The sequence below is a fragment of the Bombina bombina genome, chromosome 2 (assembly GCF_027579735.1).
Source record: "Bombina bombina isolate aBomBom1 chromosome 2, aBomBom1.pri, whole genome shotgun sequence".
In the NCBI taxonomy this organism is placed as follows: Eukaryota; Metazoa; Chordata; class Amphibia; order Anura; family Bombinatoridae; genus Bombina; species Bombina bombina.
In genome coordinates this window covers 999,245,630-999,273,249 of record NC_069500.1, presented here as the reverse complement: position 1 = coordinate 999,273,249, position 27,620 = coordinate 999,245,630, and the positions used below count along the sequence as shown (strand labels likewise).

Genomic DNA, 27,620 nt, shown 5'->3' with positions numbered 1-27,620 from the left:
CTTCTGCTACGCGCGTTTCACCAGCACTTGGTAAGTTTGAATCGGGCTTTGTCAGGCCGTATATCTCATTAGGATTGGTTACTACTTTTATATTTACGTCAGCTCCTGTGACGTCAAGGGTGAAATAATAACAATGTAGTTGTGGCATCCATTTTAGATTAGGGATTGCAACATTTTGCTAAATATTAATCAGATGTATCCATCTTTTAATTCATTTGATAACAAGAATCATTAATGTATATAGAATATAAATGGTGATCTTGATTAAGCCTTTGCGCCATAAACAAAATACAATTAATTAAATTACCCTCTAAATCAATGGTTCTATGTATACAGCGACAATGGCGGGTTCCAAAGAAAATTTACAAATATACAAAAAATTGATTATTTCAAAATTATATTTGTCCCATGATGTCAATCATTTGTCATCTTTGTTTTTATTTACTTTACAAGAATTATAAGTATATAGATAGCACAAGCTAACAAATATAGAAGATATAGTTTGCTGAAGTTAGGAGAGTAACGTATATTATCTTTATCATATACGTGTCAAATTTCAAATAAATCATTCTAGCTGCCTAAGTGAGTCCAAACTTAAATAAATTATATTAAATAATGAAAATAAGTAAAAATAAAAATAAATATAAAAATAATAATAAAAATAATAAAAACTAAATATTAAAATATGTATTCATAAATATAAAGATTTCAAGAATTACAGAAAAATAAAATAAATAAATAAGAATGGTCTACAGAAAGGGAGCATAATTTATTTCCTCATTAAGGCCACTAGGGGTTAAGGCTTTTAAATTAAAAATCCACTTGCACTCTTTTTGCAATAAAAATGTATCTATATCACCTCCTCTACCTTTTTATGGTCCACCTTTTCAAGACCCATAAATTTCAGTTCATCTTTTTTGCTTTGATGAAAAGCTTGAAAGTGTCTTGCTACACTACTCGTTAATATCTCTCTTATGTTCTTTAATCCGTTCTTTTAACTCTCTATAGGTTTTACCTATATAATACATGGGACAATTACAAAATACTATATATACTATACCTTCAGATCTACAATTGACTTTTCCAATAATGTTATGGGTTAAACCCCATTTATCCACAAAATATGAACCTTGCTGCATATTTTTGCAAACCGATCATCGTCTGCATTTCACATTACCATTTTTTTGGGAAGCTTTTTTAAGCCAGTTTTGTTCTTCATATCTAATGTAATGACTAGAAACTAATCTATCTTTTATATTTGGGGCTTTTCTTGGTGTCGTGAGGGGTCTATATCCAACTATTCATTTGATTTCATTATCAAGAGTTAAGACGTCCCAATGTATCTGCAAGATTGCTCTTATATCATCTCATTTATTGTTATATTGTCTAATGAATCTAATAGTTGGTTCTAAAACAATGGCTTTATCTTTATATAGTAACTCATCTCTTGTCTGATCTTTTGCTATACTGTATGCTCTTTTTAACACTGTGGACTCTATTTAACAAGGTCTGGCGGACCTGATCCAACAGTGCGGATCAGGTCCGCCAGACCTCGCTGAATACGGAGAGCAATTACGCTCTCCGTATTTAGCATTGCCCCAGCAGCTCACAAGAGCTGCTGGTGCAACACCTCCCCCTGCAGACTCGCGGTCAATGGGCCACCAGCAGGGGGGTGTCAATCAACCCAATTTACTCGATCGGGTTGATTTCCGGCGATGTCTGTCTGCCTGCTCAGAGCAGGCGGACAGGTTATGGAGCAGCGGTCTTTGTGACCGCTGCTTCATAACTGCTGTTTCTGGCGAGTCTGAAAACTCGCCAGAAACACGGGCTGTCAAGCTCCTTTTGGAGCTTGATAGATAGGCCCCTGTGTGTGAATACCCTCTTTGAAGAAATCTATCTTTTAAATTCTTTGCTTCCTTTTTAAATTCAGACATCTCAGAACAATTACGCCTGTGTCTTAGATATTGGCCTTTAGGAATATTGTTAATAAGAGAAAATGGGTGGTAACTATCAGCTCTTAGAAGGGAATTTCCAGCCGAGGGTTTCCTGAATGTGTTTGCCACTATTTTATTGTTTGATATTGTAATTGTTAAATCTAAAATGTCAATGGTTGTTTTACTACAAGTATAAGTACATTTTAGATTTAAATCATTTTTATTGAGGTTAAGCATGAAGGAATCAAGTTCTTGTTCTGTACCTTGCCAAAGGACCAGAATATCATCTATAAATTTCAACCATAGATCTATAGATCTTCCATATCTATCATCATTATAAAAAATATAGTCCCCATTTTTCCCCATTTTCCAAGGTACAGACAAGCATATGTAGGGGCACAGCATGTCCCCATGGCTGTACCTAAAATTTGTTTGTAGTATTTATTGTCAAATGTAAAATAGTTATGTTCTAAGATAAAATGCAAAAGTGTGTCTACAAATTTAGTATGTTCTTCATATTGGGGGCCCCTTTGCTTTAGGAATTCAACAGCTGCCAAGATTCCCTTTTGATGAGGGATCGAAGAGTATAAGGCCTCGACATCAATGGCTACTAGAAGAGTATTTTCATTTGCTAAAACTCCATCAAATTTATTCAAAGTATCTTGAGTATCTTTGATATATGAAGTTAAAGTCACCAAAGATGGTCTAAGGCAATAATCTACATAAATTGAGATCCCTTCAGTTAAGCCACCCTGGCCAGTAATGATTGGTCTACCGGGCGGTGGGATCCGATTTTTGTGGAGTTTAGGTATGGTGTAAGTAGGAATTCTGGGATATTTATTAATCAGAAAATCAAGTTCTTTGTTATTAATCATGCCATTTTGAAATGCTTTTAACAATATTGCATCAATTTAATTTTTATAAAGATCAGTAGGATTGGATTTCAGTAATTGGTACTGTTTTGTACCAGCTAGTTGTTTTTTACATTCCAAAACATATTCTTTAGTATTTAGAACTACCACATTTCCACCCTAGTCCAATGGTTTAATGGTGATAGAATTATCCATTCTAAGGGTTTTGATTGCTTGTCTTTGTTTAACAGTTAAATTATCCTGAAATCCAGTCCTACTGTCCAAATCTATGATGTCTTTTTCAACTAGTTTTGCAAAATTATGTACACTAGGGACCACAGATAAAGCTGGCATAAATGTAGAACTTTTCTTTAAATTTGTATAGCCTATACCCATTTCCTCAGTTTCATCTTCTTTTGTAGTACTCAGCAATTCCAAATCTTTTAAAACTACTCTATCATTAATATCCAAAGTAATGTTTTTAATCTTGTGTTGCATAGTTTTTTTAAGGATTAATTTCCTTGCAAAAAGATTAATATCCTTAACTACCGTAAACTTATCAATATTATTTACTGGAGCAAAATGTAATCCTTTGGCCAAAACATCTTTTTCAGATATAGATAGAGTTCTGTGTGATAGATTAACTACTTGTTTCTCAGTTTGGGTGTCTATCAATGATAGATTACCCATGGTTATTGTTGCTGTTGATACCTCAGGGGATATCTGTTTCTTTCCCCTGTGTTTGACCCTATGTTTTCTGCCCTTCATGCTTAACCTCAATAAAAATTATTTAAATCTAAAATGTACATATACTTGTAGTAAAACAACCATTGACTTTTTAGATTTAACAATTACAATATCAAACAATAAAATAGTGACAAACACATTCAGGAAACCCTTGGCTGGAAATTCCCTTTTAAGAGCTGATAGTCACCACCCATTTTCTCTTATTAACAATATTCCTAAAGGCCAATATCTAAGACACAGGCGTAATTGTTCTGAGATGTCTGAATTTAAAAAGGAAGCAAAGAATTTAAAAGATAGATTTCTTCAAAGAGGGTATTCACACACAGTGTTAAAAAGAGCATACAGTATAGCAAAATATCAGACAAGAGATGAGTTACTATATAAAGCCGTTGTTTTAGAACCAACTATCAGATTCATTAGCCTATATAACAATAAATGGAATCATATAAGAGCAATCTTGCAGAAACATTGGGACGTCTTAACTCTTGATAATGAAATCAAACGAATAGTTGGAGATAGACCCCTCATGACACCAAGAAAATCCCCAAATATAAAAGATAGATTAGTTTCTAGTTATTACATTAGATATGAAGAACAAAACTGGCTTAAAAAAGCTTCCCAAAAAAATGGTAATGTGAAATGCAGACGATGTTCGGTTTGCAAAAATATGCAGCAAGGTTCATACAGGGAGTGCAGAATTATTAGGCAAATGAGTATTTTGACCACATCATCCTCTTTATGCATGGTGTCTTACTCCAAGCTGTATAGGCTCGAAAGCCTACTACCAATTAAGCATATTAGGTGATGTGCATCTCTGTAATGAGAAGGGGTGTGGTCTAATGACATCAACACCCTATATCAGGTGTGCATAATTATTAGGCAACTTCCTTTCCTTTGGCAAAATGGGTCAAAAGAAGGACTTGACAGGCTCAGAAAAGTCAAAAATAGTGAGATATCTTGCAGAGGGATGCAGCACTCTTAAAATTGCAAAGCTTCTGAAGCGTGATCATCGAACAATCAAGCGTTTCATTCAAAGTAGTCAACAAGAAGCGTGTGGAAAATCCAAGGCGCAAAATAACTGCCCATGAACTGAGAAAAGTCAAGCGTGCAGCTGCCAAGATGCCACTTGCCACCAGTTTGGCCATATTTCAGAGCTGCAACATCACTGGAGTGCCCAAAAGCACAAGGTGTGCAATACTCAGAGACATGGCCAAGGTAAGAAAGGCTGAAAGACGACCACCACTGAACAAGACACACAAGCTGAAACGTCAAGACTGGGCCAAGAAATATCTCAAGACTAATTTTTCTAAGGTTTTATGGACTGATGAAATGAGAGTGAGTCTTGATGGGCCAGATGGATGGGCCCGTGGCTGGATTGGTAAAGGGCAGAGAGCTCCAGTCCGACTCAGACGCCAGCAAGGTGGAGGTGGAGTACTGGTTTGGGCTGGTATCATCAAAGATGAGCTTGTGGGGCCTTTTTGGGTTGAGGATGGAGTCAAGCTCAACTCCCAGTCCTACTGCCAGTTTCTGGAAGACACCTTCTTCAAGCAGTGGAACAGGAAGAAGTCTGCATCCTTCAAGAAAAACATGATTTTCATGCAGGACAATGCTCCATCACACGCGTCCAAGTACTCCACATCGTGGCTGGCAAGAAAGGGTATAAAAGAAGAAAATCTAATGACATGGCCTCCTTGTTCACCTGATCTGAACCCCATTGAGAACCTGTTGTCCATCATCAAATGTGAGATTTACAAGGAGGGAAAACAGTACACCTCTCTGAACAGTGTCTGGGAGGCTGTGGTTGCTGCTGCACGCAATGTTGATGGTGAACAGATCAAAACACTGACAGAATCCATGGATGGCAGGCTTTTGAGTGTCCTTGCAAAGAAAGGTGGCTATATTGGTCACTGATTTGTTTTTGTTTTGTTTTTGAATGTCAGAAATGTATATTTGTGAATGTTGAGATGTTATATTGGTTTCACTGGTAAAAATAAATAATTGAAATGGGTATATATTTGTTTTTTGTTAAGTTGCCTAATAATTATGCACAGTAATAGTCACCTGCACACACAGATATCCCCCTAAAATAGCTATAACTAAAAACAAACTAAAAACTACTTCCAAAACTATTCAGCTTTGATATTAATGAGTTTTTTGGGTTCATTGAGAACATGGTTGTTGTTCAATAATAAAATTAATCCTCAAAAATACAACTTGCCTAATAATTCTGCACTCCCTGTATTTTGTGGATAAATGGGGTTTAACCCATAACATTATTGGAAAAGTCAAATGTAGATCTGAAGGTACAGTATATATAGTATTTTGTAATTGTCCCATGTATTATATAGGTAAAACCTATAGAGAGTTAAAAGAATGGATTAAAGAACATAAGAGAGATATTGATAATGAAATTATAACGAGTAGTGTAGCAAGACACTTTCAAGCTGTTCATCAAAGCAAAAAAGATGAACTGAAATTTATGGGTCTTGAAAATGTGGATCTAAAAGGTAGAGGAGGTGATATAGATACATTTCTATTGCAAAAAGAGTGCAAGTGGATTTTTAATTTAAAAGCCTTAACCCCTAGTGGCCTTAATGAGGAAATAAATTATGCTCCCTTTCTGTAGACCATTCTTATTTATTTATTTTATTTTTCTGTAATTCTAATAATCTTTATATATATGAATACATATTTTCATATTTAGTTTTTATTATTTATATTATTATTTTTATATTTATTTTTATTTATTTTCACTATTTAATATAATTTATTTAAGTTTGGACTCACTTAGGCAGCTAGAATGATTTATATAAAATTGATTAATATTTGAAATTTGACACGTATATGATAAAGATAATATACGTTACTCTCCTCACTTCAGCAAACTATAACTTCTATATTTGTTAGTTTGTGCTACCTAAATACTTATAATTATTGTAATGTAAATAAAAACAAAGATGACAAATGATTGACATCATGGGACAAATATAATTTTGAAATAATACATTTTTTGTATATTTGTAAATTTTCTTTGGAACCCACCATTGCCGCTGTATATATAGAATCATTGATTTAGATGGTAATTTAATTAATTGTATTTTGTTTATGGCGCAAAGGCTTAAACAAGATCACCATTTATATTCTATATACATTAATGATTCTTGTTATCAAATTAATTAAAAGATGGATACATCTGATTAATATTTAGCAAAAATGTTGCAATCCCTAATCTAAAATGGATACCACAGCTACATTGTTATTATTTCACCCTTGACATCACAGGAGCTGACGTAAATAAAAAAGCAGTAACCAATTCTAATGAGATATACGGCCTGACGAAGCCTGATTCAAACTTGCCAAGTGCGGGTGAAAGGCGCGTAGCAGAAGTGCCACTGAAATCGGGGGTAGCAGCTGAACCCCCTCTAATTTGACCTGATGACTGTCGTTTGTGGAACTACATAGAGGTTGAGACTGGTTGTTGACCCCTGTACAGCTACTTTCCGGAATCCGGTGTTCGCAAGGGTGAGTGATTCAAAATCAGCACACAGCAGGACATGCTGAAATAAACATCAGCGTCTTCAGACAACTTAAAGGTAAAGCACGGACCGTTCAAAGATGGGTCAGGTATGTGAATAAGCCTGATACGAGTATCCATACACCTTTTGAAGCTGAATCTCTGAGACTTTGCCCATATCACCCAGGCAACCTGGCCTCATTGATTATTACTAACTACAGGAACATTACTTTTACATGCATGGAATGTCGAATTAATTCTCTGTGATACAGGGGTCACATGAAGAATAACAGCTCCCTCTATTTTGCACAGTACCCTTTATGTTTGTACATATTATCCAAACCCTAAGGAGGACTTTGTCTTTAAACTTCACCATTACGAACTTAATCTCTATATACCTATAGATATTTAATTAGTGTGCACACTTTGCTGGACGTGGTATTATGACACCTCCCAGGATGGTAATTCAACTAAGGGGTATTCTCTATGACTAGTCATCTTGTGTCGATTATATTTGAAACTGTGGTAATTTGGTATTTCAATAAATTAATGCATTTACAGTGCGGTCTTTAAATACATGTGTCCCCCATATGTCCTTCAGCCCTTTATTGGATTTTATTAATTTTGGCATAATATATCAGTGCTGGCTATAATAAACTCATTGGTTCTTATGAACCTATCTCTCATTTATTTTGTGTGTGTGTGTGTGTATATATATATATATATATATATATATGTATATGTATGTATGTATGTATGTATGTATGTATGTATATATATATATATATATATGTATGTATGTATGTATATATATATATATATATATATATATATATATATGTGTGTGTGTGTGTCTTAGTCCACCATTAGATTTGTTGTTTTAACAAAGTTTTAATGACCATCCATCTATCTCTTTATTAATATACAAACAGAATATACAAGGAATATGTACACAAAATATAACCCCCCCCCTCACACACACACACACACACACACATACACACACACACACACACACACACACACACACAATTTTCAGAACAAAATGGCTTTTTCAGGCAAAATTCAGTATTTAGTGTGACCTCCCTTGGCACTAAGCACATCTTAAACACTTTTGTGGAGTCTGTCCTGAAATTTTCTGAAGTAATCTTCTGGAATATTATACCAGGCTTCTTTCAGCTTTTCCTGGAGTTCTTCTTTAGATTTAGGTTGTCTTTTAATTCATTCTCTGTCCAGGTGATCCCATACTGCCTCTATAATATTCAGGTCTGGACTCTGTGGAGGCCAGTCCATGACTGTCAGTGTTTTATCATCTGATTTCACTGCATTAGCAGTGTGCTTGGGATCTTTATCATGCTGAAAAATAAAATCATTCACAATCATGCGCTTTCCAGAAGGAATGGCATGCTGAATTAAAAACGGTCTGTACTTTTCAGCATTCATGATCCCATCAATTCGGACAATATTGCCAACAGCACTGCCAGAAATGCAGCCCCAAACAAAGATAGCTCTTCCACCACTGCACTGAGGGCTGCAAGAACTCATTCTTCCATCTCTCTCCAACTCTTCTTCTCACATATTGTCGATGATTGGACCCATAAATTTCAAACTTGGATGTGTCACTCCATAATACTCTTTTCCACTGATCTTCATTCCAATCTTTGTGAGCTTTAGCATACCTTAGCCTTTTCACCATGTTCCATTTCTGAAAAAGTGGTTTCTTGGATGCTACCCTTCCACAAAGACCATTCCTGATCAAGCTTCTTTCCACTGTAGAAGGGTCAACTTGGCATCCTGATGAAGCTGTCAGATGCTGAGCCAGGTCCTTGCTGGACTTCTTCTGGTCTCTCAAAGAAGAAACTCTGGGAAACTTCCAATCCTTTTTTCTGTCCTTGACCTCCCCTAATTTTTCAAATGTCTTTATAACAGCTTGAATACCACATATTGCTTTCTGATTTCCCTTTGAGAATGGCCTTGCTGATGCAAAAGCATGATGCAAAAAAGTATGATTTTATGTCTGTCAAATTCTGTGATCTTTGACATTTTGAATTGAATGATGATTGAAAGTTGGTATTATTAGCAAGCTTCCAACGAATTAAAGTCATACCACATATGTATGTAATGCTCAATCATATCTTGAACAAACCTGGTATAATAGAGCTTTTTCACAGCAGTCCTTTTGACATGAAATAGTAGGACAAATACTTAGCAATGAAATGAACTGGAGTTTCATTATATTTAGGTTTACGAGAGTCAGGTTCCTGCTATTGCTCAAGTGTAAGGGGAGGTCACAATAAATACTTGCCACTTTAGCCTATAGAAGCTGGTTTTTTCAGATTTGTTTTCTTTTTTTTTTTTAATACTGAATACAAATATCCTGTATTTTCTGGTTGTATTTTAATAAAGATAATGAGAAATAATTATATATCGTCATTATACCATTGCTAAAACAATAAATCTATTGGTGGCATAAGACTTTTACACATTACTGTATGTATGTATATATATATATATATATATATATATGTATACATATACTGTACATACATTCACATCTATATACATACATATATGCACATACAGAGTTGCACACAGATATACAAATATAAACATATACACCTGTATGAACTTACGCAATCGCGCACACACACACACACACACACACAACCACACACACACACATATATATATATATATATATATATATATATATAAACACATACACAGTCGCACACAGATATATATATATATATACAGTATATAAACACCCATACATATGCACGCATAATACACACACACACACATATGCACATACACAGTCGCACACAGATATATATATATATATATATATATATATATATATATATATATATATAAAAAACACATACACATATACACATACGTATACACACACACATACACACTTATTCTAAATGTATTAATATATATATATAGCTCAATTTAAAAAGTCCCTTCAGTAATGCAAGTTGTGCGTCTTTCCTTTTAGGCAATCATGCATTGAAAGGAGCAATCTAAATGGAAAAAACAGGCAAAGATTAGTTCATGAAAACTTGCAACAGCCTAGAGGAATTTGTATCCACCCAATGGCTAAGTAAGAAGTAATAACACATTATTTTGCAGTCAGTTATATTGTGTGTGCACAAGTGCGTGTCAAAATAGACAAGCAACTAAAAAAAAGGAGTATTTTATATGTGGTAGTTTAAAAATCTATATATCATAATTAATAAAATTGAGGATTTTCTAATTATCAGAACTTAAAATGAACCTTGCTTACTTCTCAAAACTAACCCTGCTAGATATCTTTCCCTAATTGCCTTAGACTAATAACAACTGCAAAACAATATACTCTATACTAAGTTTATGACTGTGGCTAGCCTTGCTGTCTGCAGGCTTAAAGGGACAGTCAACTGCTGAGCACAACTACAAAAGAAGGATTCCTACTCACTGTGTTATTGCATTTCCTTCCATGCCTGCAGATCTTTTGAAAACAGTTCTCCTATTTTAATAGATTAAAGGTGTTTGTCGCCGAAGCGCCACTTCTTCATACTTGTCGCCGCCATCTTAGAGCTTAGATAGTCTCACACTTTGTGACAGAAGCAGTGCACAATCACAGTTCAGTGTTGTTGTCAGCTTTTTGACAGCTGTATCGCTAGGGGTTACTGTGCATAATATAGCATGTGAGCTGTACATTTTTGTCTATTTTAGCACAATTAAAAATATCACAATAATATAGAGAAATACAACTGCTGCTTAAATGTAATGCTCCTGCACTGTATTATGCACCCTAACCTGAAGCACATTATACAGTTGTCAAAAAGCTACAGAGCACACTGATCTGTAAATGTGCTTCTGTCACAGGGTGGGAGAATACCTGTGCTCTAAGATGACAGCCCCGGTATGAAGAGGCGGAGCTTTACCATCTGGCAATATTAATGGGTTAAAATAGGAAAAAGGCTTTAAATAGAGCTGTATGAACAGGAGGAAACGCAATAGCATATTTAGTAGTAACTATGCTACTGTAGTTGGGCCTAACAGTTTAGTGTCTTTTTAAGCCCAGGTGGGCTCTTCCAAATAAGGTAATGGTGTGTGTGTGTGTGTGTGGGGGGGTCTATTGGTAAATAACTGCAGAAAAAAGGATAATTTGTTTTAAAATGTTTAGACTTGGCTAATATTTCTGTTTTGTTGCTAAAGAAAAAAATGTCTTGTAATTGCAAGGTGCTTACTGTCCTTATAACTCCATATGGCAGACATATCTTGCATCCAAGATCTGTATTTGTATTAGTTTGCAGACCTGTGAAATATGTTTAAAGAGAAGGAATAATATGTCTGTAAATATAAATGGACTTGAGAAACCTTAAATATGTGAAAGGTTACTAATAACACTCAATAGACAGCATTAGCAGCAACTCATTTCTTCAAAATTGCTCTATGGTATTTTTAGAATCTCTATTTGTGATTAAATCTCATATATAGGGAAAAGTAGATTGGGAAGGGGGGGGGAGTGCAGGTGTTTAGTGCATTCATATCTTTAGTGCTGAGACATTTCACAAGATTCCACTGAGCTGGTAATGAGCTTTTGTTTGCAACTCATATTTAAACAATGTTGTACATTATTTTATGTTTATAATATGTCATGGCAAAAGGTAACCAAAAAAATAAAAATATGGAAACAATATGTAGAAGTGTCCGACTCAAATAAAGCTATATATTGTTTTAACTATGTGACCACTATTACCAAAGTGATCATCTGACTAGAATACCCTTAAATAATACCCAGATTTGAAAGAGGGGTCTGTCTTCTTTATAGTAAGGGGTATTGGGAGTCTCTATCGCCTAGATTTAGAGTTCTGCGTTAGCCGTCAAAACCAGCATTAGGGGGCCCTAACGCTGGTTTTGGCTGCCCGCTGGTATTTAGAGTCAGTTAGGAAAGGGTCTAACGCTCACTTTCCAGCCGCGACATTTCCATACCGCAGATCCCCTTACGTCAATTGCGTATCCTATCTTTTCAATGGGATCTTTCTAACGCCGGTATTTAGAGTCTTGGCTGAAGTGAGCGTTAGAAATCTAACGACAAAACTCCAGCCGCAGAAAAAAGCCAGGAGTTAAGAGCTTTCTGGGCTAACGCCGGTTCATAAAGCTTATAACTACTGTGCTCTAAAGTACACTAACACCCATAAACTACCTATGTACCCCTAAACCGAGGCCCCTCACATCGCCGCCACTCTATTAAATTTTTTTAACCCCTAATCTGCCGACCGCACACCGCCGCAACCTACATTATCCCTATGTACCCCTAATCTGCCGACCCCTACATAATATTTATTACCCCCTAATCTGCCCCCCCCAACGTCGCCGCTACCTACCTACAATTATTAACCCCTAATCTGCTGACCGGACCTCACCGCTACTATAATAAATGTATTAACCCCTAATCCGCCTCACTCCCGCCTCGCAAACCCTATAATAAATAGTATTAACCCCTAATCTGCGCTCCCTAACATCACTGACACCTAACTTCAAGTATTAACCCCTAATCTGCCGACCGGACCTCGCCGCTACTCTAATAAATGTATTAACCCCTAAAGCTAAATCTAATCCTAACCCTAACACCCCCCTAAATTAAATATAATTTTATTCTAACGAAATAAAATAATTCTTATTAAATAAATTAATCCTATTTAAAGCTAAATACTTACCTGTAAAATAAAACCTAATATAGCTACAATATAACTAATAATTATATTGTAGCTATTTTAGGATTAATATTTATTTTACAGGCAACTTTGTATTTATTTTAACCAGGTACAATAGCTATTAAATAGTTAATAACTATTTAATAGTTACCTAGTTAAAATAATTACAAAATTACCTGTAAAATAAATCCTAACCTAAGTTACAATTAAACCTAACACTACACTATCAATAAATTAATTAAATAAACTATCTACAATTATCTACAAATAAATCAACTAAACTAAATTACAAAAAACAAACAAACACTAAATTACAAAAACAAACAAACACTAAATTACAAAAAATAAAAAAAGATTACAAGAATTTTAAACTAATTGCACCTACTCTAAGCCCCCTAAAAAATAACAAAGCCCCCCAAAATAAAAAAATGCCCTACCCTATTCTAAAATAAAAATTTTACAGCTCTTTTACCTTACCAGCTCTTAAAAGGGCCTTTTGCGGGGCATGCCCCAAAGAATTCTGCTCTTTTGCCTGTAAAAAAATATACAATACCCCCCCCAACATTACAACCCACCACCCACATACCCCTAATCTAACCCAAACCCCCCTTAAAAAACCTAACACTAAGCCCCTGAAGATCTTCCTACCTTGTCTTCACCACGCCGGGTATCACCGATCCGTCCAGAAGAGGGTCCGAAGTCTTCCTCCTATACGGCAAGAAGAGGTCCAGAAGAGGCTCCGAAGTCTTCATCCTATCTGTCAAGAAGAGGAGATCCGGACCGGCAAACATCTTCATCCAAGCGGTATCTTCTATCTTCTTCCATCCGGCGTGGAGCGGGACCATCTTGAAGCAGCCGACGCGGATCCATCCTCTTCTAACGACGTCCTAAGTCCGAATGAAGGTTCCTTTAAATGACGTCATCCAAGATGGCGTCCCTCGAATTCCGATTGGCTGATAGGATTCTATCAGCCAATCGGAATTAAGGTAGGAAAAATCTGATTGGCTGATTGAATCAGCCAATCAGATTCAAGTTCAATCGGATTGGCTGATCCAATCAGCCAATCAGATTGAGCTTGCATTCTATTGGATGATCGGAACAGCCAATAGAATGCGAGCTCAATCTGATTGGACGTCGTTAGAAGAGAATGGATCCGCGTCGGCTGCTTCAAGGTGGTCCCGCTCCGCGCCGGATGGAAGAAGATAGAAGATGCCGCTTGGATGAAGATGTTTGCTGGTTCGGATCTCCTCTTCTTGCCAGATAGGATGAAGACTTCGGAGCCTCTTCTGGACCTCTTCTTGCCGGATAGGAGGAAGACTTCGGACCCTCTTCTGGACGGATCGGTGATACCCGGCGTGGTGAAGACAAGGTAGGAAGATCTTCAGGGGCTTAGTGTTAGGTTTTTTAAAGGGGGTTTGGGTTAGATTAGGGGTATGTGGGTGGTGGGTTGTAATGTTGGGGGGGTATTGTATGTTTTTTTACAGGCAAAAGAGCAGAATTCTTTGGGGCATGCCCCGCAAAAGGCCCTTTTAAGGGCTGGTAAGGTAAAAGAGCTGTAAAATTTTTATTTTAGAATAGGGTAGGGCATTTTTTTATTTTGGGGGGCTTTGTTATTTTTTTAGGGGGCTTAGAGTAGGTGTAATTAGTTTAAAATTCTTGTAATCTTTTTTTATTTTTTGTAATTTAGTGTTTGTTTTTTTTGTAATTTAGTGTTTTTTTTTTGTAATTTAGTTTAGTTGATTTAATTGTAGATAATTGTAGATAGTTTATTTAATTAATTTATTGATAGTGTAGTGTTAACTTAGATTAGGATTTATTTTACAGGTAATTTTGTAATTATTTTAACTAGGTAACTATTAAATAGTTATTAACTATTTAATAGCTATTGTACCTGGTTAAAATAAATACAAAGTTGCCTGTAAAATAAATATTAATCCTAAAATAGCTACAATATAATTATTAGTTATATTGTAGCTATATTAGGGTTTATTTTACAGGTACGTATTTAGCTTTAAATAGGATTAATTTATTTAATAAGAATTATTTTATTTCGTTAGAATAAAATTATATTTAACTTAGGGGGGTGTTAGGGTTAGAGTTAGACTTAGCTTTAGGGGTTAATACATTTATTAGAGTAGAGGTGAGGTCCGGTCGGCAGATTAGGGGTTAATAATTGTAGGTAGGTGGTGGCGGCGATGTTGGGGGCGGCAGATTCGGGGTTAATAAATATAATATAGGGGTCGGCGGTGTTAGGGGCAGCAGATTAGGGGTACATAGGGATAACGTAGGTTGCGGCGGTGTATGGAGCAGCAGATTAGGGGTTAAAAATAATATGCAGGGGTCAGCGATAGTGGGGGCAGCAGATTAGGGGTTAATAAGTATAAGGCTAGGGGTGTTTAGACTCGGGGTACATGTTAGGGTGTTAGGTGCAGACTTAGGAAGTGTTTCCCCATAGGAAACAATAGGGCTGCGTTAGGAGCTGAACGCTGCTTTTTTGCAGGTGTTAGGTTTTTTTCAGCTCAAACTGCCCCATTGTTTCCTATGGGGGAATCGTGCACGAGCACGTTTTTTAAGCTGGCCGCGTCCGTAAGCAGAGAGGTAGCCATATGGAAAAGTACCTCATGCTCATGGTTAACTATGGTGGTGGCTCTTTAATATTTGGGGCTGTTTTTTTATGCCAGAGGATCTGGACAATTTTGTTAGGATACATGGGATCATGGACTCTATCAAATATCAACAAATATTAAATGAACACCTGAATGCCTCTGCCAGAAAGCTTAAAATGGGCCGTGGTTGGATCTTCCAGAAGGACAATGATCCAAAACAAATAACAAAGTCAACAAAAAATGGTTTACTGACTACAAAATCAAGGTCCTGCTATGGGCCATCCCAGCCCCCTGACTTGAACTCCATAGAAAACGTGGGGGGAACTATAGAGGAAAGTCCACCAGCATCAACCTCAGAATATGAAGGATCTGGAGAGATTCTGAATGTAGGAATGGTCTCAGATTTGTATTCTCAAACCTCATCAGGCATTATAGGAGAAGACTCAGAGCTGTTATCTTGGCAAAGGGAGGTAGCACAAAGTATTGACTAAAAGGGTGTCAATAATTGTGACACACATATATTTAACAATTTTTTTTTTGATAAACCTGTGTTGTGTTTGCAATTGTTTGATATCCATGAGAGCATTGTGTATTTTTGTGTATTTTTTAAACAAAAGATCAAAAGGTTGAGCAATAAAGACACATTTTTACAGCCTTCATTGCTTATATTTACCAAGGGTGCCAATATTAGTGGAGGTTACTGCATGTATTTATATATGTGTGTATGTATGTGTATATATATATATATATATATATATATATATACATACATACATAAATGTGAATACATATATAGACATACATTTTAATGCATTGGAGCTCTTTGCAGTCAAGTAGCTGAAAACATGGGAAAAAAACATTTATGCATTACTCATATTTAATAAAGTGTCTCTTTACTGTAAATAAAAAAAGATTATAAATAGTGCTTCCCTTGTAATCTAGCCCTATGTAGGGTTCTTGATGTAAAGGGGAAACACCTATATTACAAATATAGGGGCATATTTATCAAGCAGCTGCTCCATAATTTGTCCGCTTGCTCTGAGGCCGTGGAGCAAAATCAACACGATCAAATACGATCGGGTTGATTGACACACCCGGCCGCAAATCTGCAGGGGGAGGCATTGCAATATGCTGTCAGCATTTATCGATGTGGGCATATGCTGTCGGCATTTATCGATGTGCGGCGGACATGATACGTTACTTCATATCATGTCCGCTCGCACATTGATTAATATGCCCCATAAGGTCTAAAGAAATCTCATAGATTTTGCTTGATTTCTCTCCATGCCGGTGAACTTTTGAATATCAGGTCCATAGAGAGAAGGAAATATACAATGTAACATAGTAACAGCACAAAATGCAATTAAATAAATATAATTAAGTAACTAAATAAAGCATGTAAAACTGCTCTAGGAGAAACACCAAGAGTTGAACTAGGGAGGTATAAATCAATGTATTAAAAATCTAGGAACAACAGAGATTGTTAGTTAATTATTTAAGTAACTATCAAATGCACTTGTTCTCTACCACAGCAAAACCCTGCTCGGTGCTCGAGGCAGTGGTGCAAATATGTGATGCTTATAAACCCCCCAATCACTCAAATATTTCTCAAACATAAACAAGCTGAGTACTTGTCCTCTGTAAAAAAAAACACTTTCAGGGTGAGGACCTTGAACAGGGCCGGCTCAACCATGGGACCAAGTAGGCAGGTCATGACAAGGGGCAGCACTTCAGTGACTGAGTCAGTCACTGTCAGACCCAGAGCACTTCTGTCCTCCATCTCCATGGGGGAAGTCGCATTCTCCCAACAGCATAACCTCATCATGCACAATCACACAGAACCGGTCAGGGGCAACAGTCAAGGTGGGACAAGTGCATCTCTTCCATAACTTCCTTCCCACTTACTGTGGATAAGCATTGGTTGCATGCAGGTAGGTAGGCTGGCAGGCATAGTAAGGTCAGCGACAAGGATAGTAGGTTGATATGCTAATCAGTAATGTTACTACTGTGGGGGCATCATTTCAATCTCTGATCCAGGCAGCACAATATCTTGAGCCACGCCTTACCATGAATCCGCCGCTAGTACTTTAATTGCAAATACAAACACTGCTAACATGGCGAGTAAAGACACTCCTTCCTGCTCGGACTGGCTCATTGAGTTGGCAGTGTGAGAAACGCCAATAGCTCCACAGTCAGAGTAGTAATCCTTCCACTGGCACAGCTTACAGGGTCCCAGCAGGATGCAATTGTTTTCCCCTTAGGAAAAGTCAGTGCTTGAGAACTATGTATCTCACTAATGGGAGTTCTCTCATTTTCTTTATGTAAAGGAGAGATATTTACATTATAATATATAATATATAATATAGTGCTCAATAAAATAAACTTATGGTTTCTCTCCATGCTGCCAAGTTTACTCCCTATTCCCTGCTACTCTTCCACTGCCCATTTGCAGTACTCAGAACTCTCTTTAGTGTACAACTAACTGTGCATATGTTTATTGATTTTTGAAAATTCGCTTGCATAGATTAAAGTAGCTTTCATTAAGTCTTACATCTTTTAAATAAAAACTCAGAAAAATTAGGTTTTATATTCATGGTTCATGGAAGTATGTGTGCTGCTATTTTCAGAAGATTTTCTGAAGCTTCCTTTAAGCTGTCCTTGCTGGTGTTCACAATGTATTTGCTTAACAACGGATGTTCTGTCTAGCAAACAAACTATTGCTGGTTCAGACAAAATCTTCCAGATTATGAGGTAGGGCAGAAATAAACAAGCACTGCAATAAAATAAAGGAAGGTAGCATTACCAGATGTGTTACTACGTCATAAAATTATTACAACAAATTGTTTTTATTCAGCAGTTCTCTGCATTACTTTTTGCTGATAAATAACTTACTTTGTCCATGGCTCATGTCCCACAGTACTTAAAAATAAGGCTGCTGAGACGGATGGAAAATGTAATGTGGCTTACTAAGAGCGAATAGGGCTTTTTTATGTTTGCGCACAAGTGTTATAGGAATATCAAGCCTGAACTAACTTGCACTCATATTACAAGTTGAAACTTAACACGAGAGTGCAATCACATTTTACGTTCATCGGATTAGCGCGACTAAAAAACTCAACATAAATACATTTAAAACTACAACTACAATCATAAAAACACTATACGATAAAATAAATCGTAGAAATATTTGTAAAAAAAGTTATAAGGGCACAAAGGTATATGGTATATGACAAGGTATTTGACTACAAAGGGCTATATTGTATATATACATACATACATATACAGTACATGTCTAAATACGTGTATGTATGTTTGTGTATATACAGTACATATATAATTTTTATATATATATATATATATATATATATATATATACACCTTTATACACCTATAAATAGATTCCTATAGAGATATAGATATATATTGTACATTAGCATTATCAGATACAGTTGTGCTCATACGTTTACATACCCTGGCAGAATTTATGATTTCTTGGCCATTTTTCAGAGAATATGAATGAGAACACAAAAACTTTTCTTTCACTCATGGTTAGTGTTTGGCTGAAGCCATTTATTTTCAATCAACTGTGTTTACTCTTTTTAAATCATAATGACAACAGAAACTACCCAAATGACCCTGATCAAAAGTTTACATACCCTGGTGATTTTGGCCTGATAACATGCACACAAGTTGACACAAAGGGGTTTGAATGGCTATTAAAGGTAACCATCCTCACCTGTGATCTGTTTTCTTGTAATTAGTGTGTGTGTATAAAAGGTCAATGAGTTTCTGGACTCCTGACAGACCCTTGCATCTTTCATCCAGTGCTGCCCTTAAGTTTCTGGATTCTGAGTCATGGGGAAAGCAAAAGAATTGTCAAAGGTTCTGCGGGAAAAGGTAGTTGAACTGTATAAAACAGGAAAGGGATATAAAAAGATATCCAAGGAATTGAGAATGCAAATCAGCAGTGTTCAAACTCTAATCAAGAAGTGGAAAATGAGGGGTTCTGTTTGATAACATACTGCATTTATCTTGCCATCACTTCGGACCAAATTTCCTGTGCCTTTGTAGCTCACACATCCCCAAAACATCAGCAATCCACCTCCGTGTTTCACAGTAGGAATGGTGTACCTTTCATCATAGGCCTTGTTGACTCCTCTCCAAATGTAGCGTTTATGGTTGTAGCTAAAAAGCTCAATTTTGGTCTCATCACTCCAAATGACTTTGTACCAGAAGGTTTGAGGCTTGTCTCTGTACTGTTTGGCATATTGTAAGTGGGATACTTTGTGGCATTTGTGTAGTAATAGCTTTCTTCTGGTGACTCGACCATGCAGTCCATCTTTCTTCAAGTGCCTCTTTATTGTGTATCTTGAAACAGCCACACCACATGTTTTCAGAGAGTCCTGTATTTCACCTGAAGTTATTTGTGGGTTTGTCTTTGGATCCCGAACAATTTTCCTGGCAGTTGTGGCTGAAATTTTAGTTGGTCTACCTGACCGTGGTTTGGTTTCAACAGAACCCCTCATTTTCCACTTCTTGATTAGAGTTTGAACACTGCTGATTTGCATTTTCAATTCCTTGGATATCTTTTAATATCCCTTTTCAGTTTTATACAGTTCAACTACCTTTTCCCGCAGATCCTTTGACAATTCTTTTGCTTTCCCCATGACTTAGAATCCAGAATCGTCAGTGCAGCACTGAGCTTATACACTGTCATCCCCCATTCACATGGGATGGACATGTTGAAGATACTACTCATCAATAATGAACACTACACAGGACCTCCTATTGAATTCTTGCTGCACTTGGTGGGGTTCTGCCTGGAAAATAATTTTTTCAGATTTGAAAATGACTATTATTTGCAAACAATGGGCACGGCAATGGGGTCAAACATGGTCCCATCTTACGCCAATATCTACATGGCCATGTATGAAATGATTCATGTTTTTTCCAGGCAGAACCCCATCAAGCTATATAGTCAATATATCGACAATGTTTTTCTGATTTGGCATGACACTAGTGACAATCTCCACAAGTGGGTTAGTGATCTGAACTCCTTAGCTTCTACCATTAAGTTCAAGATGGAATGTGATACACAATCTATACATTTTCTAGATTTGGAGATCTACAAAACTAGGGTAGGAGATAGCCATGTGCTACACACTACTGTGTTTCAAAAAAGTACTGATAAGAACTCGATCTTACACTATAATAGCTATCATCCCAAATTTCAACGTGATGGGGTCAGCTCGTCGCAGCTCCTGCGGGTTGTGCGCAACAACACGGACAACCATCATAAGATGAAACAACTATCAGAAATGTCATCACGATTTCTACAGAGGGGATATCCTTTGGAATTGATCAAGCAACAAAGCGAACAGCACAGGAATGGACACAGGATAATCTTACTGCACGAAGACAGACGAAGAAAGAAGATAAAAGATTGAATTTCATCAACACGCTTACGCCTGGCACACAGGTGTTAGACTTCACAATCAAACAGAATTGGAGGGTGCTTTCTGAGGACAACAGTCTTCCATTTTTTCAGTCTCCCCCTCCAAGGTTAGTCTACAAGCGAGCTAGTAACCTACGGGATCTTCTAGTGATTAATGATCCCACTCATTGCTATGAGAAACAGACATGGTTACCTAAGGGGAAACTGGGCTGCTTCCGCTGTGGGAGTTGTGTTACCTGCAATAAATTGTTGATAGGTAATACGTTTAATCATCCTCATACGGACAAGAGATATACCATCAACCACAGGCTATCTTGCACATCATAGTTTGTGATTTACATCATCATCTGTCCGTGATCTTTCTATTATGTGGGTAAAACGGTGACCTCATTCCGTGAGAGACTTGCCAACCATAAAACTGCAAAACAGGCATTAGATAAGGGCAAATCTGATCAACCTGTTGCAAGACATTTTGCACAAGCAGGTCACTCTATATCCACACTAAAAGCAATATTAATTGATCATATTCCACGTCCTAAGAGAGGAGGTGACAGAGGACTGGCTCTATTAAGACGAGAGTCAAGATGGATTTTTACCCTCAATACAGTACATCCTAAAGGTTTAAATGCAAATATAGATTTTGCATGCTGCTATCGACAGTGATGTCTATGATGGTTAGATGCCGTGTTGTTTCTACCTTGTCCTTGAGATATGAAGCGCATTAGGTTTAAGTCCAAGATTACATATGTTGCTTTATTAGTATTGTACCTAAAATGTGTCATCTGGGGATGTAATTTTTGTTTGAGTTTCTTAACCTTAGGATAACTGAGAAGTTGGATGCAATAATTGATTTAGTATATTTAATTGTAGTCAGGTTAGCTTACCGCACTTGGTCTACATTTAGCTATTACTGAATAATGTTTACACCCTGATACCATGGGTATAGATCGTGTGATCATTACTTGGTTATATTTTGTACATGTATATATTTAGTTTTAACTTACGGGGTGTTTATGGGTATTATGTATGTGCTCTTGATTGCTCTCGCACGTCTGATCCTCCCGTTGCACTTATTCACATGCTGTTTACCGTTGCCTTGACAACGGAATGCTGCTGATCGCAGGCAGTGTCGGATTTGGATGACATCACACGTAGACGTCAACGCCATCTTGGTGTGATGCAACGTGGGGGGTGGATGCCTGTGGCATGATCGTGAGTAACGATGGTGTATGATTATTAAGGTAATTAGTTAGGGTATATAAGTTTGGTATGTGTATTGTTATTTTATGTCTGCACGGCCTCCATTGAAAAAGGCTCCAGGAGGAGCCGAAACGTTTGGAACAGGCTTTTGTCTTTTTGTCATTAAAAGCTTATTTGAAAACTTATCCCTGTCCGTTGTGCCTGTTTTAAGAATCTCCATACACAGTGGCTGAGCGTAAGGTTCTTTGGGACTGTGTATATATATATATATTCTATGGATCATTTAGATTTTTTTAGAACAGCTATAATAATTATTATTAATATTTTAATATTTGTAAAAAAAAAATATATTTAAGATTTCCATAATGCGCATTTCAATGTTCTTTACATTTAAAAAAATGCTTAGTGTAAATACTCTGCGATAGAGCATTTGTGCAACATTAACAGAACCTATACCATACATGGGACAATTAAAAAAAAAATGCTTATAAACAGGTTTAAACATATTTTTTGGACTTTTCTAATGAAACAACTTTAACCTCTTGAAACCCCATTTTGGTTTGTTTGTAATAGTATTTATTGGCTGTTTTTTTCCTAGTTAAATAATAAAAAATAAGTAAAAAATAACACAACTCTAGGGTTGCCAGGTGTCCAGTATCCAACAGGACTGTCCAGTAATATTTTCCCAATAATACTTTATGTTCAGTGTTTTTAAAGCGTTAAAAGGATTCCTATGCCTCATTAGAAATATGGAGTAAAAAGAAGTGAGGGGCATTCAAGGTTGTTACATCCCTATTGTTTGTCTAACCAGCCACCAAAAAGTCAAAATATTGATTTGTATTTTAATGGAAACCAAGGGGTAAAATTACTCTTTACTTGTGAAAGATATTCATGGCGGGATCATGAATGGGGGCTAAGGTAGATCTTTTGGGAGGGCATAACGTGACACCACTGACTATCGTGCCTAATCACCCACAGGTTGTACAGTATTTTGTGGAAGACAGCTGTCAGTCCTGCTCAGATCACACTTTTAGATTATGAAATTTGTACACAACTATAAAATGGGTTTAAATTTTTAATTTATGATTGCAGTGAATGGGACATAGTGGTCAAAAGTGAAATGCACTTAAGAGTATTTGAATTTTAAATAGAATCATGTTTGTACTATATTTTCAAAGATGCTTGTAGTAAAATTATTATTACATACAAATGCTGTCCATGCCCAGTGCGCCAGCATTCAAATAGCACACCTGCTCAAAAAGTCAGAGATTGCTTGTATGAGGCAAATTATCTATGGCACGATTCACACTGCTGCCACCTCCAATCGGCTCTCTAGTCGTCTGCTTTTTTTGTAGCTAATTTGCTGATTAGAGAACAGTTCACAAAAAAAGTGAGTTTTGAAGTGGGCGGCCGGAGCACGGGGTAGTAGACTGGCACGGCTCCATTTAAAAGTAAGTTACATCTTTATTAGAAGTGATCAATTAAAGTCTATCTAAAATATCACTTAGATTCCGGATCTGATTTTAAATCATGTGAAGTTTACTATCACTTTAAGTTTAACGGTTAATTCAGCAATATTTTGGGCCAGAATACAAGTAGATCACTTATTAACGTTCCTGCTCAAGCATTAACTGCGCTAGAAGTTCAGCTTTTTGCATTTGTCGAGTAGCGCTCGTATTATGACTTGAAAGTAATCTGTTTTTTACTTGCGCGCTAACTTGATAAATGCAAAAAGCCGAAGTTAGAATATTGCGTACGCTTTCACGTATTCCCCCATAGAAGTCAATGGAGCAAAAAAGTGGGTAAAAATACAACACCCTACTCGCACGCAAACCCAATCGCATATTCGCATGTGCTAACCCGACATCAAAATATGAAAATTTCACATTCTAATGTTCTTCACATAGAAGAATATGTTCTATGTATTCATAAATACATATATTGATCGCATATGCTTTCAACTCGTAATAGGAGCGGTAATTCTGACTAGCGCAAACACCCGCCATAAACACCTTATCTCTCGCGAGCAAACGTTAGCGCTCAACTCGTAATCTGGCCCTTTGTGTACAATTTGCTTTTAAAATGTAACAGGGTAAGCATAGAGTAGTCTAGAGTGTGCGTTTCCAGCTCTATGAATGAAAAAATCCACAATTTCAGAGCTAAAGTACATGAAAAGAGGTCAAAATAAATTAAATATATTTCAAAGTTTTTCTACTATGCTCTAGTAAACAATTTTTATTTAAAATCTCAAGGTGTTTACTGTTCTTTATATCTGAGCTGGCAGAACTAACACGTTTTCTGAAGATTAATTTCTAAAGTGACATCTTAGCAATGAAATTGAAGCAGAAAATGATCTGTCACTATCCTATTAATAAACAGTATGTTCTGATCTGTAGCGTGATAATTTATTTATATATACTAGATTAAGGCAGAATGTGAAAAACAAGAGCAAAATGTGCAGTATGATAAAGTGCAAGAAGCTGAATCAGATCAGAACATTTTCATTTATGAATTCATCTACAAGTGCTAATTCACACTCTACTATTTAGCATACGAAATGTCACATTTTGTAAGGAATTATGGTAATAAGAGAAACTGCTCATCAGTTATTCAAATGTTTGGTTATAGTTAATAACTGACAATAAGTTGTTTATTAGATCTTGGTTTATCTATGCACAGCTTCATAAAAGACTGATCTATAAATGCTGTTTCTTATTCATATAAAGTTAAAACATCCAATCTACTTCACACATATTTGTTAATGAGTTTATAAACTTGCACTTTAATTTACTGAATTAAGTTATTGTAGATACCTAAGGGACATTTCTTATCAATACATTTTTTTTGGTAGTAGTTACACAAGAGGGAGAAGTTGAAAGTGAAAACGTATCCGGTTTCTAAAATCTGGAATTTTGTTCTACCATCACACAATTGTATATTCATGTGTAATATATGGTCTTTGATCCCTGGAGTAGGTAGAAATACCTCCCATAAGTCTGTGGGGGCAGTGCCCCCATATAGCTCTCCTCTTTCTGCTTGAGTTAGTTCAGTTTCTAACTATTAGGAGTATGATAGTCTTATCTAGAGCTATGCTCACGCAGAAGTGTTTGTTATTTTGCACAAATGAAGAAAGAAGGGTTAACCTCTCTCATTATAGCAAGCTAACGATTTTGTGTGGGTTCTGACCATATTAAAACATAGTCACCCCTATACACCTGATGTGATTACTAGGGATGGGTGAATGTTTCCTAAAAATTCAAAATTTAAAACGAATTTTGATACATTCGTTCGTTCGAATTGAATTTCGAATGTTTATATAACATTCAATTTTTAAATTTTTGTTTTTTGAATTTTTCAATAACATTCGAAAATATTTGTTCGAATAATAGATTGTTTAGCTATGCATTTTATATCACATTCAATTTCTAAATGTAATATTCAAATTTGAATATAACATTTGAATTTGAATGTAACATTCAAATTCGAAATAGCATTTCTAGTCTAAACTGTGTTGTATAAATGTAATATTCAAATTTGAATGCTACATTTGAATTCTAATGTCACATTCGAATTTGAAATAGTATTTCTAGTCTAATACTGTGTTTTATAAATGTAATATTCGAATTTGAATGCTACATTCGAATTCTAATGTCAAATTCGAATTGAAAATAGTATTTCTAGTCTAATACTATGTTTTATAAATGTAATATTTGAATTTGAATGCTACAATAGAATTCGAATGTCACATTCGAATTTGAAATAGTATCTTTAGTCTACAACTGTGTTGTATAAATGTAATATTCGAATTTGAATGTGGCATTCGAATTCGAAATAGTATTTCTAGTCTACAACTGTCTTTTATAAATGTAATATTTGAATTCTAATGTCACGTTCAAATTCGAATATCACATTTGAATTCGAATGTGACATTCGAAAACTGTAAAAATATTCGATAATAGAATGTTTATGAATATTCGTTCTTATCAACCTTCGATTAAGTAAATCGAATTTCTACAATAACATTTGTTCTAACATTCGAATTTGAATATAAACACATTCGCCCTTCCCTAGTGAAACTGAGGTTTCCTCATTAGATTAATGAATGATGGCTAACTTTTAGAGACTACCCCATGCTGATTACCCTCAGTCATGCAGAGGGAGCCTGTAGAAATATGTAGGAAAGTGTCATGGATCCTCCCCTGCTTGATATCTGCTTTGATGACTGCTGTACCCTGTGTTTATCTGAATGGTCCAGTTCTGCAGAAGAATTTTCCATGAGTTTATATTTTCATTTAATTTTACTTCAAGGGATAGTATAGTCAAAATTAAACTTTCATGATTCAGCTAGAGCATGCAATTTTAAGCAACTTTCTAATTTACTCCATCAATTTTTCTTCTTTCTCTTGGTATCTTTAATTAAGAAAGCTGGAATGTAGGCTTAGGAGCCGGACCATTTTTGGTTTAACACCCTGGGCTACATTTAGACAACTATCAGCAAGCACTACTCAGGTGCTGAAGTCGTATGTGTATTATTTAAGTCTAGTTCCATCTAAATAATAGGTTGCTTATTTTTACTTCCAAAATGTAGAAGTTCATCCTGCACTGACCTAATGACCTTACACAACTTTGTATCATCTGCAAAAATAGAGATGTTACTATTTAAACCTTGCTCCAATTCATTAATAAAGATATTAAAAAAAAACAGGGCCCAGTACTGATCCCTGGGGGACTCCACTGATTACCTTTGTCCAATATGAGTATGATCCGTTTACTACTACTCATTGCTACCTGTCTTTTAACCAGTTATTAATCCATGAGCTAACATTTGCAGCTATTCTCAGTCCCTTAATTTTGTACATTACACTTTCATGTGGCACTGTATCAAATGCCTTTCCAAAATCCCATAATCTTACTATGGTCAACATGTTGACATCAGCTTGATGCCATTTTGGTATTCCTGGCATCTTGTGACTTTAAATCAGACACAGTAGAGTATATGTAATCATCTTAAACTTATCAACTAATTGAAAAAGCAAACATATTTAGTGTTATTGTGAATCCCAATAATGCAATAAATAATGCACATGCTTATAACAAAAAACAAAATGGGAGAATAAATCCACATCACCCTTGTAATATTAATGTATTTGAAAAGAAAGAAATGTATAACACTATCTAGAAATATAACAAGGAAAAATTCACTTGACAATGGCTAAAGTGGTCCCCAAAGTTAGTCACTGGGCTGGCTGCTCCTCAATTCAGGCCTAGTACTAGTGACTAAAAGTAGACCAATGTTTAATTTAAAACAAGCGCACCATATAACATATCACACAGACATGTACTGTAATAGGTGAGACCATTACACAAATGGATAGCACCAAACAAATTGTGCCTGTGTTTGCTCTGAGGTCTCCAGTCAATAAGCTCCAAATATAGTAACATAACATTAATAGTTTATTTTTTATTCTTCATTCTAAATAATGTCAAAATGACTGAAAGCTTCCAAAATGTATTTAGGTAATTGTATTTTCTACATGGCTTATTTTCTCAAAATATTTTGTTTCCTCTTTAGGCCAGGGCTCATTCTACTTACAGTTTC

At 36.0% G+C, this 27,620-nt stretch overlaps 1 protein-coding gene across 2 annotated transcripts in view; it reads left to right on the top strand.

The window, feature by feature from the left end:
* The window catches only part of EGF (epidermal growth factor), a 354,749-nt gene that overhangs the window by 213,888 nt on the left and 113,241 nt on the right, over positions 1–27,620 (top strand). For both annotated transcript variants that reach the window (XM_053703543.1, XM_053703542.1), the window contains exon 13: positions 10,054–10,158. In XM_053703543.1, coding sequence (XP_053559518.1) covers positions 10,054–10,158 — 105 coding nt within the window. The remainder of the gene's footprint in view (positions 1–10,053; positions 10,159–27,620) is intronic.